At 33.9% G+C, this 15426-nt stretch overlaps 1 protein-coding gene across 1 annotated transcript; it reads left to right on the plus strand.

The window, feature by feature from the left end:
- Positions 1–7629: 7629 nt before the first annotated feature.
- On the plus strand, positions 7630–14895 carry LOC112050606 (odorant receptor 85c-like). Its single transcript, XM_024088900.2, has 6 exons — positions 7630–7754; positions 9481–9577; positions 10263–10364; positions 11182–11270; positions 12417–12483; positions 14407–14895. Exons 1-6 carry the CDS (start codon positions 7630–7632, stop codon positions 14464–14466), a joined length of 540 nt encoding a protein of 179 aa, XP_023944668.2. The 3' UTR covers positions 14467–14895.
- The last annotated feature ends 531 nt before the right edge of the window (positions 14896–15426 follow it).

Genomic DNA, 15426 nt, shown 5'->3' on the forward strand with positions numbered 1-15426 from the left:
TACTTTGCAGAAACTCACAATATACAATGAAAAACAAATTTTGCTATTCATCGCAAACATCTTAATAAAAAGCAAAGTAACGTGCAAACTTATTTTTCTGAAGATAGTCCAGTGTGAGATTGAAAAGAGCGTGAGGGTGCTTCGTGGTTTTTGCGGAAAATAGCAAAATGAATTTCTTGTTCATTAGTTCAGAAAAGTATCCGAACGTTGAGAAAATAGCCAATGTGTAGCGCAAACAAAATTTTAAATTAAACACGTTAAGTGTGCAACTACTGAAACAGTAAAAAAAGTAATTGCAGGAAAACCTATTAGAAATAAATAGGTAGTTAGTAACAGTTGAAAAAACTTGGCTACCGACGCTACTTTAACGCCGACAATTACGGAAATGAGCAGAGTAAAAAAATAGAAGGAGAGCAACGGCCTAGGCTCACACGAATATAGACTTTTAGTTTTCATGTTGTAAAACATACACCAGGTGCACTGACGACATCAAACGAGTCACAGGGATTTGATGGATACAGGCGGCTCAGGATCGTGATATTTGGTTTAAGTCCCTACACAAGGCTAAGCCCTGCAGTGGACATCCTTCGGCTGATATGATGATGATGATGAAACATACATACTTACTAAATTTTAATGATATCTCTGTATTATATGAAATACTACTTTTAGTTCTATCCGTAATATATGAAATATCAATATCAATTGACTCAATTTTGATGATGCATCATGTCATCATGTAACAAATGACGTTATGTAGAAGTAAAGTGTTTTAAAAAACACAGTCATAGTTAGTTATTTACACGACACTATAACAAAAATGAAATCTTTTTTTTTGTCTGTCTGTCCGTTTGTACGTGAAAATCTCTGGAACGGCTGCACTGATTTTAATAGGATTTTCAGTGGAAAATAGAGGAGGTTATAGCTACGATCTGGATATATGAAAAACTTAATTTCAGCAGCATAATAATTAACCGCGATAATTAAATATCGCTATAGTTGACTTATGCCAATTAAAAAGATACAATGTTGTATATATAGTATATATTTTTGAGATATGCCGAAATAGATTAAACATACCTACGTAGCCAAACAAAGAACATTTTTTATTTCGTTTAGGCGATCAGTTAACATCTGGTAGAGGTCGTTAATGAATTTGAAATTATAACCCTAAAACCCGCATTAAATTGAAGCAGTGTGTTGGGTTTAAGCTTCATATTAGGGAGGGAGCTTCTGTGGTGAGCGAGAAAATAGCTACTACTTTGACGGCCTCCGTGGCGCAGTGGTATGCGCGGTGGATATACAAGACGGAGGTCCTGGGTTCGATCCCCGGCTGGGCAGATAAGATAAGAAAATCTTATTCTTAATTTGTCCAGGTCTGGCTGGTGGGAGGCTTCGGTCGTGACTAGTTACCGGCAAAGACGTACCGCCAAGCGATTTAGCGTTCCGGTACGATGCCGTGTAGAAACCGAAAGGGGTGTGGATTTTTCATCCTCATCCTAACAAGTTAGCCCGCTTCCATCTTAGACTGCATCATCACTTACCATCAGGTGAGATTGTAGTCAAGGGCTAACTTGTAAAAAAAGAACTAAGCCATTTTGAATTATATTTAATTTTTGAATAGGTTTATTACTTTTAAAACGGCATGATCGTGAGACCGTTGTTTTTTTTTTAAATTCAACTTTATGCTGTTTCTTTGATTTCAACGCTAATTGGGACACAAATTGGCTACAAAATAAAACAAGAAGATCCTTACGAAACATGAAAATTTTAATTGAAAAATTAAATAAAAAGAAAACTCGTAAATTAAAAGCGAAAGGGTACAAGCATTATATTTCCAAATTTAGGGCGTCCACGCACGAAACTTTTTACAATCATCATTATCAACCCATATTCGGTTCACTGCTGAGCTCGAGTCTCCTCTCAGAATGAGAGAAATCAGGCCAATAGTCCACCACGCTGGCCCAATGCGGATTGGCAGACTTCACACACGCCGAGAAAATTCTCTGATGTACATGTCTCCTTACGATGTTTTTCCTTCACCGTTTGATACACGTGATATTTAATTTCTTAAAATGCACACAACTGAAAAGTTGAAGGTGCATGCCCTGGACCGGATTCGAACCCACACCCTCCGGTATCGGCTCTTTTTTACAATATGCGTAATCAAATTGGAGCTTAGTTTGTGGAACTTTGAGCATGGGAAAAACGTAGGTAAGTGTCGGCAAAGTGGAACGTTGTTCAAAGTTTGATATGAGGTGCAAAAAGCTTTTGAATTGATTGTCCGGTGTCGGCAAATTGCCGGGCGTTGCCATTGCTTCGGAGCTTCGCGAAGTCTATCCAACTTTTCTCATTACGGCGATCTGTTACGGTGCGATCGAAATGCTTATAACACTCAGGGCCGCCTTGATGGCCCCGTAAACAATCATGGTAACTTTATTAAAAACTAACGCTTGTCTGCCAAGCTTTTCCTTGCGTTAACGTAGTACCTATATATTTTTAATCAAATCTAATACCAAGGCAGCAATATAACGTGTACACACATATATAGGAACCAGATAAACCCGTAAACAGTACGATAGGTACTCTTGTGATAGCATTAAGCCCTTTAATGCAACTGTCGTACCATGTTATGTCACATAACAACATTTTTAAATGCTTTACTGAAAATAAATCTTACAACATAAAAGTTTTAAAATATTTGTTATTTCATCAAATTTTCTTTTCAGAGGATTTTATAAGAAAAATATTTACATATTTTTTTAAAGGTTTGATAGATTAATTTTAACATAGTATGGAACCCTCCGATAGAGCCGTGGTAGCCCAGTGGATATGACCTCTGCCTCCGATTCTGGAGGGTGTGGGTTTGAATCCGGTCCGGGGCATGCACCTCGAACTTTTCAGTTGTGTGCATTTTAAGAATTTAAATATCACGTGTCTCATACGGTGAAGGAAAACATCGTGAGGAAACCTGCATACCAGAGAATATTCTTAATTCTGTGCGAAGGTGAAGTCTGCCAATCCGCATTGGGCCAGCGTGGTGGACTATTGGTCTAACCCTCTCATTCTGAGAGGAGACTCGAGCTCAGGAGTGAGCCGGATATGGGTTGATAACGAACGAATGAAACGAAGTCGCTTCACGCCGTTTGTATGCTTAGATCAATTACTCGTATTAAGCTTCGCAATTTTAATGCGGTTTTTAAAAATAGATAGTAGGGGTTCCAGAGAAAGGTTTATATCATGTACAGTTTAATAAAGAACGTCATATTAGTGATCTATAAAATATTCATGTACTTTAATTTATTATTTTTAGTAAAGCATTACACAATTTAAAAATATGAAAAATAAATTGCAGCGATAGAAGTTGGAATAATGTTGGCATTACCTTTTGGTGAGCAAAATAAAAATTTTAGAATGACAATTCACTGTAATGTGTACTTAGGTAATTATTACGTGTGTGGGGATTTTAACATCTGAAAAAAGAAAATAAAATCATGCATTTTGCTGGCGTGGAAATTATTCAAGAATCAAAGTAACGGGTGTAGTACCTATAAAAACAGTTATTGTATCATGTACAAAGAACAACTAAGATAACCTCAAGTTTGGAGTCGCCATATTTAAGTGGCTTATAATAATACTTTACATTACTTTAAAGCAATCTCTTACAGGCAAACCTTGATAATAGAACCTACTGAGAGATCAATAGTCAATAGTCAATAATAATTCATTTTAATTAGGCTTAGTTTACGAGCACTTTTGAAACGTCAGGTATAAATATCATCATTACAATCCATATTCGGCTCACTGCAGAGCACGAGTCTCCTCTCAAAATAAGAGGGGTTAGGCTAACAGACTTCACGCACGAAGCGAATAAATTAAATACTCAGGCAGTTTTCTTCACAATGTTTTTCCTTTGAAACAAGTGATATTTAATATCTTAAACGTACGTAACTAAAAAGTTGGAGGTGAATGCCCCGATTTCAAACCAACGCCCTTCGAATCGAAAGCAGAGGCCATATCCACTGGGCTATCACGTCACTACTTTTTTGAGGGCCTCCGTGGCGCAGTGGTATGCGCGGTGGATTTACAAGACGGAGACTCTGGGTTCGATTCCCGGCTGGGTAGATTGAGGTTTTCTTTAAGGTCCAGGTCTGGCTGGTGGCAGGCTTCGGCCGTGGCTAGTTACCACCCTACCGACTAAGACGTGCCGCCAAGCGCTATAGCGTACCGGTACGATGTCGTGTAGAAACCGAAAGGAGAGTGGATTTTATCCTACTCTTAACAAGTTAGCCCGCTTCCATCTTAGATTCACTCACTCAACATCAGGTGAGATTGTAGTCAAGGGCTAACTTGTAGAGTATAAAAAAAACTACTGAGATGTAGAGCGGAATATTGTTTTGTTATTGCAACTAGCTGATGCCTTACATTTTCACCTGCGTAGTTCTCGTTCCCGTTGGCAAGAAACTCCAAAGTTATTTCTACTCGTAACTGAATTTTCAAATTTGGTTCAGTAGAAGCAGAGATAACCCCTTACAATGACTAAAACTCACGTCTTTATAATAATAGTAAAGGTTGTTTGTAGTAGCAACACCATAAAATTTATACCATATTATCAGAGGAAATTGGCACGGATACAAAATAAAATAATTATCTGTCTAAATATTGGCTTGCGTACGTAAAATCCACGAAAACAAAATTAAACGGTTTTTAATATTTATTTTATATCGCATGGCTCTTTGTAATCGAAACGAATTAAACGCGCCCGTGCCCCTCGCAATTCAGTTATCATTCGACGAAACAATTGCAAGTATGGCAGATTTAAAACAGATTAACGTTGAGTTTTTCAAACCGTATTTGACGATTTTAAAATATTTCCGATGTACTGGCATCGATATTTTTGATGAGAGGAATGTGTTACTTTATAAAATAAAACATGCGCCTGTTGTAATATTGTTCTGTATAACTATTGTCGCGTACAATCATTTGCGATACGTTGTCCAGGAATTGTTTAACGCACCAGACTTGCTAGAATTAGCTGTAGATTTGTCTTTCTGTTATAATGCTATAGAATGTAAGTAATAAGTATACTTTGAATGAATTATATTCATAATTTAAAAAATCTTATTATTAAATAATAAATTTCTTATTAAGAAATTAAATATCACGTGTCACATACGGTGAAAGAAAACATCGTGAGGAAACCTGCATACCAGAGAATTTTCTTAATTCTCTGCGTGTGTGAAGTCTGCCAATCCGCATTGGGCCAGCGTGGTGGACCTAACCCCTCTCATTCTGAGAGGAGACTCGAGCTAAACAGTGCAGGATGCAAGATTCCTCACGGTGTTTTCCTTCACCGATTGAGACATTTAATTTTTTAAAATGTACACAACTCAAAAGTTAGAGGTGTATGCTCCGGACCGGATTCGAACCCACACCCTCCGGAATCGGAGGCAGAGGTCATATCCACTGGGCTATCACGGCTCGGTAAACTAGTATATAGATATAAACTATGGAGTAAGCTCCATTCGAGCGTCGGAGCTGACACACACTTTTTTTATTGAAAAATTGTGTCTCATTAAAATCAAATCAATTATCTAAAAATATAATATACTAATAAGTTTTTTATGCCTTTACATATACTTGTAAGATGCCTATATACCTTAAAATAATATTTTTTTTTATGTTTTAACTTGCAGGTTCTATAACATATTTGCATTTACTTTTCATTAAGGACAAAATAAAAAACTATGTAATGAAACTTGAAAACATTTGGAGTAATGATTTTGCTTCGGGTGGTAAACTCGACACGTTGAAACGTGATCAAGTGAAACAAGTCGATTTATACAATTCCAGTAAGTAACATACAAAATTCAGGTACTAATATTTAAAAATTTTTATGGACGTATGTTTGTTTGGATGTTTGTTAGTCTTTAACACCGCTACTACTAAAGCGATTTGGCTAAAATTTAGAATGGAAATACTGGATTAACACATAGGCTACTTTATATTTCGAAAAATCCATGGTTCCCGAGGGATTTGTAAAAAACTGAATTCCTCGCGGACGAAGTCGCGGGCGTCCGCTAGTCTAAAATAAATCGATAATTTTAGTGTATTTATGTGATAAACATATTAGACAAAAAATGGGTTAATAGAAAATCAGCTAGGTTGCGCGTGCGACGAGTGAGTCATTCGATCGAGATAGTACGAAATGTTCCGTGGGTTAGGTGGAGAGTAGGAGACCGCTCGGGCGGCCTAGCTCATTCTTGTTGTGACGTTCAATCCGTCCACACCTCTTGTTGGATAAACCTTCATGGATTATGTTGGCATAGGCGGGGATTCATGGATTATGTTGGAATAGGCGGGGAGAATAATTTAAGCGGAGAAGGGGAGTGTTAATTAGTTTTAAAAGATGTCTTTAAACCTACATCCTTCGGTCACAAGTCTGGGACTTTGCTCAAGGTATTTCTTAGTGGGAATCGTTAGACCTGATAGGATCCCATTCAATAATCGTGCTTTGCTCTTTAATTCTGTTTCTGACGTCAACCCGATTTCGACACGCTCGGTAACTTGAGAAGAATCATAATCTCTATCTATCAGTGATAATCCCATTAAAATCTGTTAAGCCAGACATTAGCTGTTCAAAAAACAGAAAAACAAACAAAAATTTGATTACATTTTAGTATAGTGTAAATAGTGCACTTGAAAAATTTAAATGACAGACAGACATTTCAATTATATAAATTAGGTATTTTTTTCCAGGTTACTGCAAAATGCTACAAATATTCGTACATTTTTATTTGGGTTTGCCGCTGGTGATAATGTTAACAAAGAAATTCTTACTAAAACGCGACGTTCCTTACGTTACTCCGCTAAAATTCACGTTGTCTTTTGATTATCAAAACAATATCGCTGTCTTTGTTATTGTTTATTTGTTAGACTACTGGATTAGTAAGTATTTTGTTTTATACAATATTAGCTAATTATTGCCTACGAATTCTCTCGCGTGTTAACGTTTTATACATATATTATATCTCGGGATCAATAATGTTTTTCCTAAATGAAGAAATCGCGGGTGTTCGCTAGTAATAATATATTGTTAGAAGAATGCTTTTTATTGCGTAGGCTATATTGATAATTTATACTAATTAAATAAAACTAGCGGACTAATTTGGCGTAACCTTATAATATCATAACATGCTAAAAACTTAAGTAAAGACTTTAACTAACTATCAGTTTCTCACTTTTTTATCTCTTATGACTACACTATCGCTACTCATTAATAATAATATCGTTAGGCTTAATTTAAATATGTTTTTTGTAGAATAAAAAATAAAATAAATAAATAAAATAATTCTCTCTGTTTTCGTTATACTGTTCTTTTCACTGTATATGTAACGTCTATTTGTGGGTAGGATACGAAAATGCAATATTTCTATTTAAGTTTGAAATGAATTCTTTTATAACTATCTTTAATTATGTAATTGTATTTGAAACTAACCACAAGTTAAATCTATAAAATAACTTTTGTAACTACTATTATAGTACCAATACTTCTAACACAATTAATTTTTTTTAGTATACAAGATGTCGTACTTAATAAATGGCAGCATGTTTTTTCTTTCACTAACAATGAACCAACTACGGACACTATTTATGCTACTCCAAGAAGATTTTAAGGATACTATTAAAGGAAAAGGATCAGACAAAGATGCTAAATTAAAGAAGACAATTCGTAAACATAATCTATTATCAGAGTAAGTTAATAGTTTTTATATAAAATTCTTTTTGAATCTGCTTTTATTCTAAGTTACAAGTTATCAAATCAAATCGTTGTAGAAATAAAAAAAAAAAAAAATACATGTGGCACTGCCATGGTAAAGCTATTACAATTATTTACAACAAGCATAGCATTTTTATCAACTTAAGCAATTATAATTATTCTACACGCATACGTATATACGCACGCACACAAACACCATTAATTGCTAAAATGGCGACCTCGCAAGTGCAGTGTTAGTCGCCGCTGGTCAGTGGTCACCCGCGGTTTTGATTTCTAAACAACAACAGTGTTTGGAACAAAACCGCCTGTGTTTTGTGTATCAAACACAAAGGCAAGATCGGTTTAAAAAAGCGTTTCGAACACAAAACAGTGACTGAAAAAGTAGCAATGGACATTCAACAGCTGAAGTGATGATGTAAATAAAGTAAAAGAAATCAATTCGGTACGTTATTTTATGGTTTTGCCATGATGTAGAATTTTTGTAAATAAATTGCAAATTACTAAAATAGAAGTAATAAATGTACGTGTTACACTATATTTTTCACTACGATTGCGAGATTATAAAATAATTCCGTACGGTAATTCAATGTTCTATTTTAATTAAAAGTTAAATGTACGAACTTGGAAAAATTTATGTTAAGAGAGATGCTTTTACCCGGTAACTTAATTTCTGACTGCTGTGAAGATGAATAATGAGTATGTGAGGTAAACGTAGAAGTTATTAGTTTATTAATTATTAGTTAGGAAGAAGTTTAAAAAACTTTTTCCGTAGGTGAATCACTTGTTGTTCTTTTCTCCACTTATTAAATTTTTCGTAGGTATTTAATTTGTAGGTTTCTTTTTGTTCCATCTTTAAATTAGGGTCACCATTCTCAATAGATGAACAATTAATGTTGCGATATATGTAAATTACGGTCACAAATTCACAATGAATTTCTTAAAAAAAAATCAAGTGTGGATTATTCACAGCAAATTGATTTTAAATACTCGCTCTTTAATTTTTTTTTCTTTACTAATATAATTTTTATAATTTTTTTCCCATGAAGAATAGGCAAAGGTTCTGATTAACACCGTACAAACTTGTCTTCAAATTTCGTTCTTTAAATTCGCAACTCAATAAAAATCAAATGAAAAAATAACCGCATTCCACAGACAAGAACGCTGCATTTTATTCCAATTTCAAGTTTTATTTTTATCAACCAATCAGGACCTTACCTCTGGCTCAATCCCTCGACGCGCGGAGCCATATAACCAAAAGAAGAAGAAGAAGGGCCTTATCTACGATGACTCTACTTACTAATAAAACCTCTTTCGTTATAAAGTAGGCTAGTACTTGGCTAGTACTCGTAACAGACAAAAATTAAAAAAACAAAATTACTTTAGCCCCTAGAGGCTGAAATGCTTGTTTACCCCCGCTGTGGAGTGGTAATATGACAATGTTTTTGAGCAAGAGTAGTGAAAAATAAATGTGTGGTCGTAACAAAAATAAATAAAAATTTTAGTTTTTTAAAATATAGTTTTAGTTATATAAATTTAGTTAGCTGACTTTCATATTTCGCGGTTCAGTTATTTCAGAAAACAGTATTGCTCACATAGGAAATAATGATATATTGATTTTTTTTATTTTCCTAGATTTCTGATTCGTCATCGAATTCGGCACTGTATACGAGTATACCTACGGTATATTGTTATGTTTACAGAATGTTGGTGCAACTGGGTGATGCGTATGGGGCAATTTTTATCATTCAAGGGGTGTTTGTCACTGTCACCGTCTGCTTCTATGGGATAGCCGCAAGAGTAAGTTGTAGATATATAAGCAAACTATTTTATAATAAATATTCGAGTTAGTAAAAAAAAAAACAAATTATTAAGCATTATTGAATAGGGATGATGACAGTTCTTAATTTATTTATATAAAAATTAAGAGTATGCTGATAGTTAAGCAATTTTGTAAATGTAACAGGATATCTGCGTTCATTACTTTCGGAGCTACAGGGATTTAAAAGGTGTATTTGCGGCACTGCCACAAATCCCTGAAAAACGCCTCAAACAAAATGGCACGAATTTATGACGTCGCAGATCATAATGATCGGTTGATTTGTATGGGCGTTCAAACAAAATGACAAATATCTTTGTTATTTGTGCATTTAATTTTGTAGTTCAAAATGTCACGTTTAATGTAAAGAAGCTGTATGAATTTTCATCTAATTACGATAGAATGTTTTTAATACAGTTTGAAATTTTATTTACTTTGCAAATAACCAGACAATCTTTGCTTTTAACGTATAAATTAGTTAACATTTGACCTTATTTACCCGAATGTCTCATCAAAATCAATATATTCAAACCTAGTCAACATCCCCATTAGTAGAACTTTTTCAAAAATTGCATATTACCTATACCTACATATTTTCTATTTTTTTTTTTTAAATAATGTTTGCCATATTAAAATATCTAATAATAACAATTTTTTATATTTTAGATAAACTGCAGACTCGAAGACATGAAAAATTTCATGATTTCTGTTATATCAATCATCAATATTTTTTACTGCTGCAGAGAAGGACAACTCGTTACTGATTCGGTAATTATGTAAAAGTCAAAAGTCAAAGTCAAAGTTCTTTTAATTTAGGCTTAGTTTAGAAGAACTTTTGAAACGTCAGTCATAAAATAGTGCATTTAATTTATACTAATTAAATAAAACTAGCGGACTAATTTGGCGTAACCTTATAATATCTTAACATGCTAAAAACTTAAGTAAAGACTTTAACTAGCCATCAGTTTCTCACTTTTTTATCTCTTATGACTACACTATCGCTACTCATTAATAATAATATCGTTAGGCTTAATTTAAATATGTTTTTTGTAGAATAAAAAATAAAATAAATAAATAAAATAATTCTCTTCTCTTCTCTTCTCTTGTGTTCAATCTTTATTTATCGTTTCTCTAGATATACTTAACTAAGTTATTGATTTTAAACCAATTGTACTGAAAAGGCGTAAATATGTAACTGTTTTTTTCGAGATTAACAGCTTTATTTTTTTAGCTATCTCTATATAGTTACCTCACTCTAGGTTTCATTGGTTAAGTAGTTAATACCTAATACAAAATATATACAAGTGTTGGTTGACCCCCCACCAGGTGGACGACAACAATTGATTTGCAGGGATTCGTTGGATGCAGACGGCTGAGGTTCGTGATATTTGGAAGTCCCTACAAAAGGCCTAAGTCCATCCAATAACTACATGACGTCCATTGGCTGATATGATGATGATGATGATGATGATGATGATGATGAACTTTCAAAATAGCAGTAACAGAATATAGGATATAGTATATTGCTAAAAGTAAATTGGTTTGGTAATTAGATAGATATTTCAAGTTTCTTTAAAAATTTTAGGCAACAGATGTCGCTATTGCAATTTACGATAGCCCTTGGGAAGATCTATCATGCAGACATAGAAAGATGATATTGCTTAGCATTATAAGGTAAAGTACGAAACAAGAAAGTGTTTTCATCTAAAATCATTTTTACACACTATTTTTATTTAATCATAGCAGGCGCCCCGGTGTCACCCGCATAGTTTTCTGTGGGAATACGGGAATAAAATATAGCCTATTTCACTGGTAATGTAGCTCTCATTCTATGAGTAAAATATTTTTTTAATCGGATTAGTAGACCCTGAGATTAATATCAGTAAACTATATTTATACTGATATTTCTATTCTATGATAGACAATTTACGCGCAATATATTTCATTGTTTTGAGTTCACATGCAAGGTGCTCAAGGAATATACTAAAGCCATACTCGATGTTTACCAACAAATAAATTAAAAATAAGGATATAAATCGTTAGTTATGTCATACCTTATAATAATTATAATTAACAACGAAATGAATGAAAATAATTTGATCATTAAGCTTAGAACAATTAGATATAGTTAATATATTTTGAATATGTATTTTATATATAAAAAGCAATACATAACTAAAAATAAATAAGTTATGAAATTACGTGTTTTATACCTTCATTTCTAATTTTTTTGTTTGTAAGCAATGCACATCGAGCATGGCTTTATTATAGTTGTATGCCATTGTTATGTTTATAAGAGATCATAAGATTTAAACAAATTAATAAATATAATGAAAAAAGAGCCGTGATAGACCAGTGGATATGACCTCTGCCTCCGATTCCAGAGGGTGTGGGTTCGAATCCGGTCCGGGGCATGCACCTCCAACTTTTCAGCTGTGTGCATTTTAAGAAATTAAATATCACGTGTCTCAATCGGTGAAGGAAAACATCGTGAGGAAACCTTCATTTATGTTCTGTGAGACTTCACACACCAGAGAATTATCCTAATTCTCTGCGTGTGTGAAGTCTGCCAATCCGCATTGGGCCAGCGTGGACTATTGGCCTTACCCCTCTCATTCTGAGAGGAGACTCGAGCTCAGCAATGAGCTGTATATGGGTTGTTATTGTGATGTAATGAAAAATTAAATAAATTATCTTTATTTCTAAGAAATCGTTGACACACAAGCGTATAAAAGTGTTCCAAGCTTCTTCAGCCAAGGCTCTAAGCTCTGCAAGAGGACATTAAAAAGCTGTTAATTTCTTACACATTTTACTTTTTAGGTCACAGCGTGCCACTTACATCAGTTCCACGAGTTTTACTAAAATATCTTTGACGACTTTTAAAACGGTGGGTACTTGCCAAGTTTTTATGTGAAAGTCTTGTTGGTAGAGATTAATTTATTTCGTACTTTATTTAAAATGACACTTTAATTATATTTATAATGCGGCGAGAATTTACATTATAATAATTCCGAAGTGACATTTTAATTAAAAGGTTTTTTCGTTTGCTGTAATTACGTTACCTAGATTTCAGTTACACTTTTTTTTCTTTCGAAAGTACAGGATAATAAGGGATATGGATTTCCATCCTACTCTATCCAGCCCGTTAGCCCGCTTTCATCTTAGATTGCATCATCACTTACCATCAGGTGCGATTGTAGTCAAGAGCTTACATTTAAAGAATAAAAAAAAACAATCTGTAATAAATTATAATTCGTGATCAGTTCAGGGTCATGTTAAATTTTGTTTTACAATTGATTGCTTAGAATATAATATTAAGATTAATTTTAATTTTTAATTTTCATTGTCAATTATCTTGTTATTTGATCAAATAGTAATAATTTTAAACTTTTTTTGGAATTCAAACTATTCTTATTAATTGATTATTAAACTAGTCGGGTATACTCCGACATTATATCACGTGAGTTTTAGCCGTGTTTCATAAACAATTAATTCTAAAGTAGGTACGTACCCTTTTTTTATTAAAAATACTTTTCTTCGTTAAGTGTATGGTGTGGTATATTGTTTTATACTTTTAAAGATGACTAGCAGACGCCCGCGGTTTCATACGCGTAGTTCTCGTTCCCATGAGAGAATGGGGTTAAAATATATCCTATGATACGCGCAAATAACGTGGCTTTCTAGTGGTAAAAGAATTATTTTATAATATTATCAGTTCTCTTCATAATATTAGTAGGTATAGAATAAGGTATCAAGTTGTTGATTTTGATGACGGATACAATAAAATAAAGTTATTCTTTGTCCTTTGGTAGAAATGAAACGGTTTTAACAGACTCTGGATTGGATTTCTGGAGTTATAAAATTATCTAACTAGAATTGATAGAGCCACGTTTTTATGAATTCTTGTGACCATTTATTATACTATAGATATGGTATGGTAGGGTTGTAAAAGTACTCAACTCCGTGTAAGCTACGAAGAATTTTGTTGAAGAAAAATATTATATTTCTGAATCGCCCCGCGACCTCGTTGCCTGCGCCCGAAAGAGTAGCCACTTGACCGAGGTAGTTTCAACTTAGTGTAAGTTATCATCAGCCGGATTGGGTCCATACAAAAATATTTTAAACTACCGGACGCGCGTGTCGGAAAAACGGGTTTGATCATCAGAAGCGGATTTAAAAAGCAAAAAAACGATTAATGAATGAGATGGGAATGGGACCTATCAGGTCTTACAATTCCCACTAAGAATGTCACCAATAAACCCTCGAGTGACAGAGAAAAACTTTCAAGTGAAGTCCCGGACTTGTGACCTTGTATGTAGGGTTTAAGACGTGTAAAACTAGTTAACACTCCCCGTCTATCCCAAAATAATCTATGAAGGTTCCAACAAAAGGTGTGGAACGGACGTCACCACAAGAAGGTGCTAGTCGCCTATATAGTCAAAACTCGGCCTCCGACTACTCCTCACGGAACACTTCGTACTATCGAGGCTCATGATGACACAAGCCAACTGATCGTATAGCTCACTCGCGCCGACACATGCGACTTCGTGCGCGTGAAATTCAGTTTTTAACGAATTCCGCGAGAACCATTTTTCATTTTCCAGATTAAAAAGTAGCCTAGTTGTTGTTCAATATCCTCCTCTACCTTCTAGTGAAAGTGCCATTAAAATTTATTTATTATTTATTAAGACAGACAGTCAGACAAGAATTTAAAAAAAATACTAGTCTTTATGGTTGTCTCGATACTCAGATATGAGGAACATACTAAATAATGACTGCGAATGATTCATAGATTTTCATTTTGTTTCAGATTATGAACATGGTATGGACAATCATTTCACTGATAACTAAGATTTATACCAAAAACTAGCAAATTTTTGTGGTTTTGTCTGCATGAAATCCTCTTTCTTCGAATGTTCTATGGTAGGCGTTTACAGGACCGCATCGGACGTATCGGACGCATCGTATCAAACGGATTTTAGAATTCTTTGTATAGAAATGCCATACAAGTGCGTTCACTGATCCGTATCGTACTGATCGCATCGAACGGTTTTCATCTACCGTCAAATTAAAAACCCGTTTGATGTCATGCGTCCGATACGTACGATGCGAATCTGTGGACGCCTGCCATTATTAGGATAAAAAGTTAAATTTAGTTTTAACGACACAATTTTTAAGTTTAGTTAAAGTTCAATAACCAGTAATTTGGAATAAAAAGGAGTCTTGTGTGTGTAAAATAAATTTATTAATATAAAATACCTACATGTAATAATTTACTCTACTTTTTGTTAAAGATGAAAGCCGATTTAAGCCTCTGAGTATCTTTGACATTAATTAAATAATTAATTAATTTTATAGCTAATAATGAAACCAGAAAACATTATTTAAATAATCAGTACACAAGGTTAATCCTACTACAGTAATTTTTACAAGCAATAAATTATAAGTAAAAAACTTTTTAAAAAAAGCTTTTATTTAAACGCTCTAAAAAGAAGAAAATATTTTTTCCTTTCAACATTTTAACTATCAACTTATAACCTCATTATGTACAACTTAAATGATATAAAAGCATATTTATTATATTTCCAAGTAACCAGATCAATTTACATATTTAAATTGGTACTAGTTTATTTTCAAATTGCGCGACAAGCTTTTATTATAATTTAAGTTAACTTGACTTCCATTTTTACGATTGCTTTCCATTTTTCATCTACAATCCGAATTATATTCAAAGAATTATTATTGTTCTTCTATCGGTGAGCGCAATGTTGGTCGACCCCCCACTAGGTGGACCGAGGGGGTTGCAAGACCGTTGTGTTTGGAAGTCCAT

The sequence above is a fragment of the Bicyclus anynana genome, chromosome 9, assembly GCF_947172395.1.
Source record: "Bicyclus anynana chromosome 9, ilBicAnyn1.1, whole genome shotgun sequence".
NCBI lineage: Eukaryota > Metazoa > Arthropoda > Insecta > Lepidoptera > Nymphalidae > Bicyclus > Bicyclus anynana.

Coding starts and splice junctions, on each gene's coding strand:
- LOC112050606 (XM_024088900.2), top strand. CDS start 7,630: ATGAACCAACTACGGACACTATTTATGCTACTCCAAGAAGATTTTAAG. Junction 10,365..11,181: donor GACAACTCGTTACTGATTCG/GTAATTATGTAA, acceptor TAAAAATTTTAG/GCAACAGATGTCGCTATTGC. Junction 12,484..14,406: donor CTTTGACGACTTTTAAAACG/GTGGGTACTTGC, acceptor ATTTTGTTTCAG/ATTATGAACATGGTATGGAC.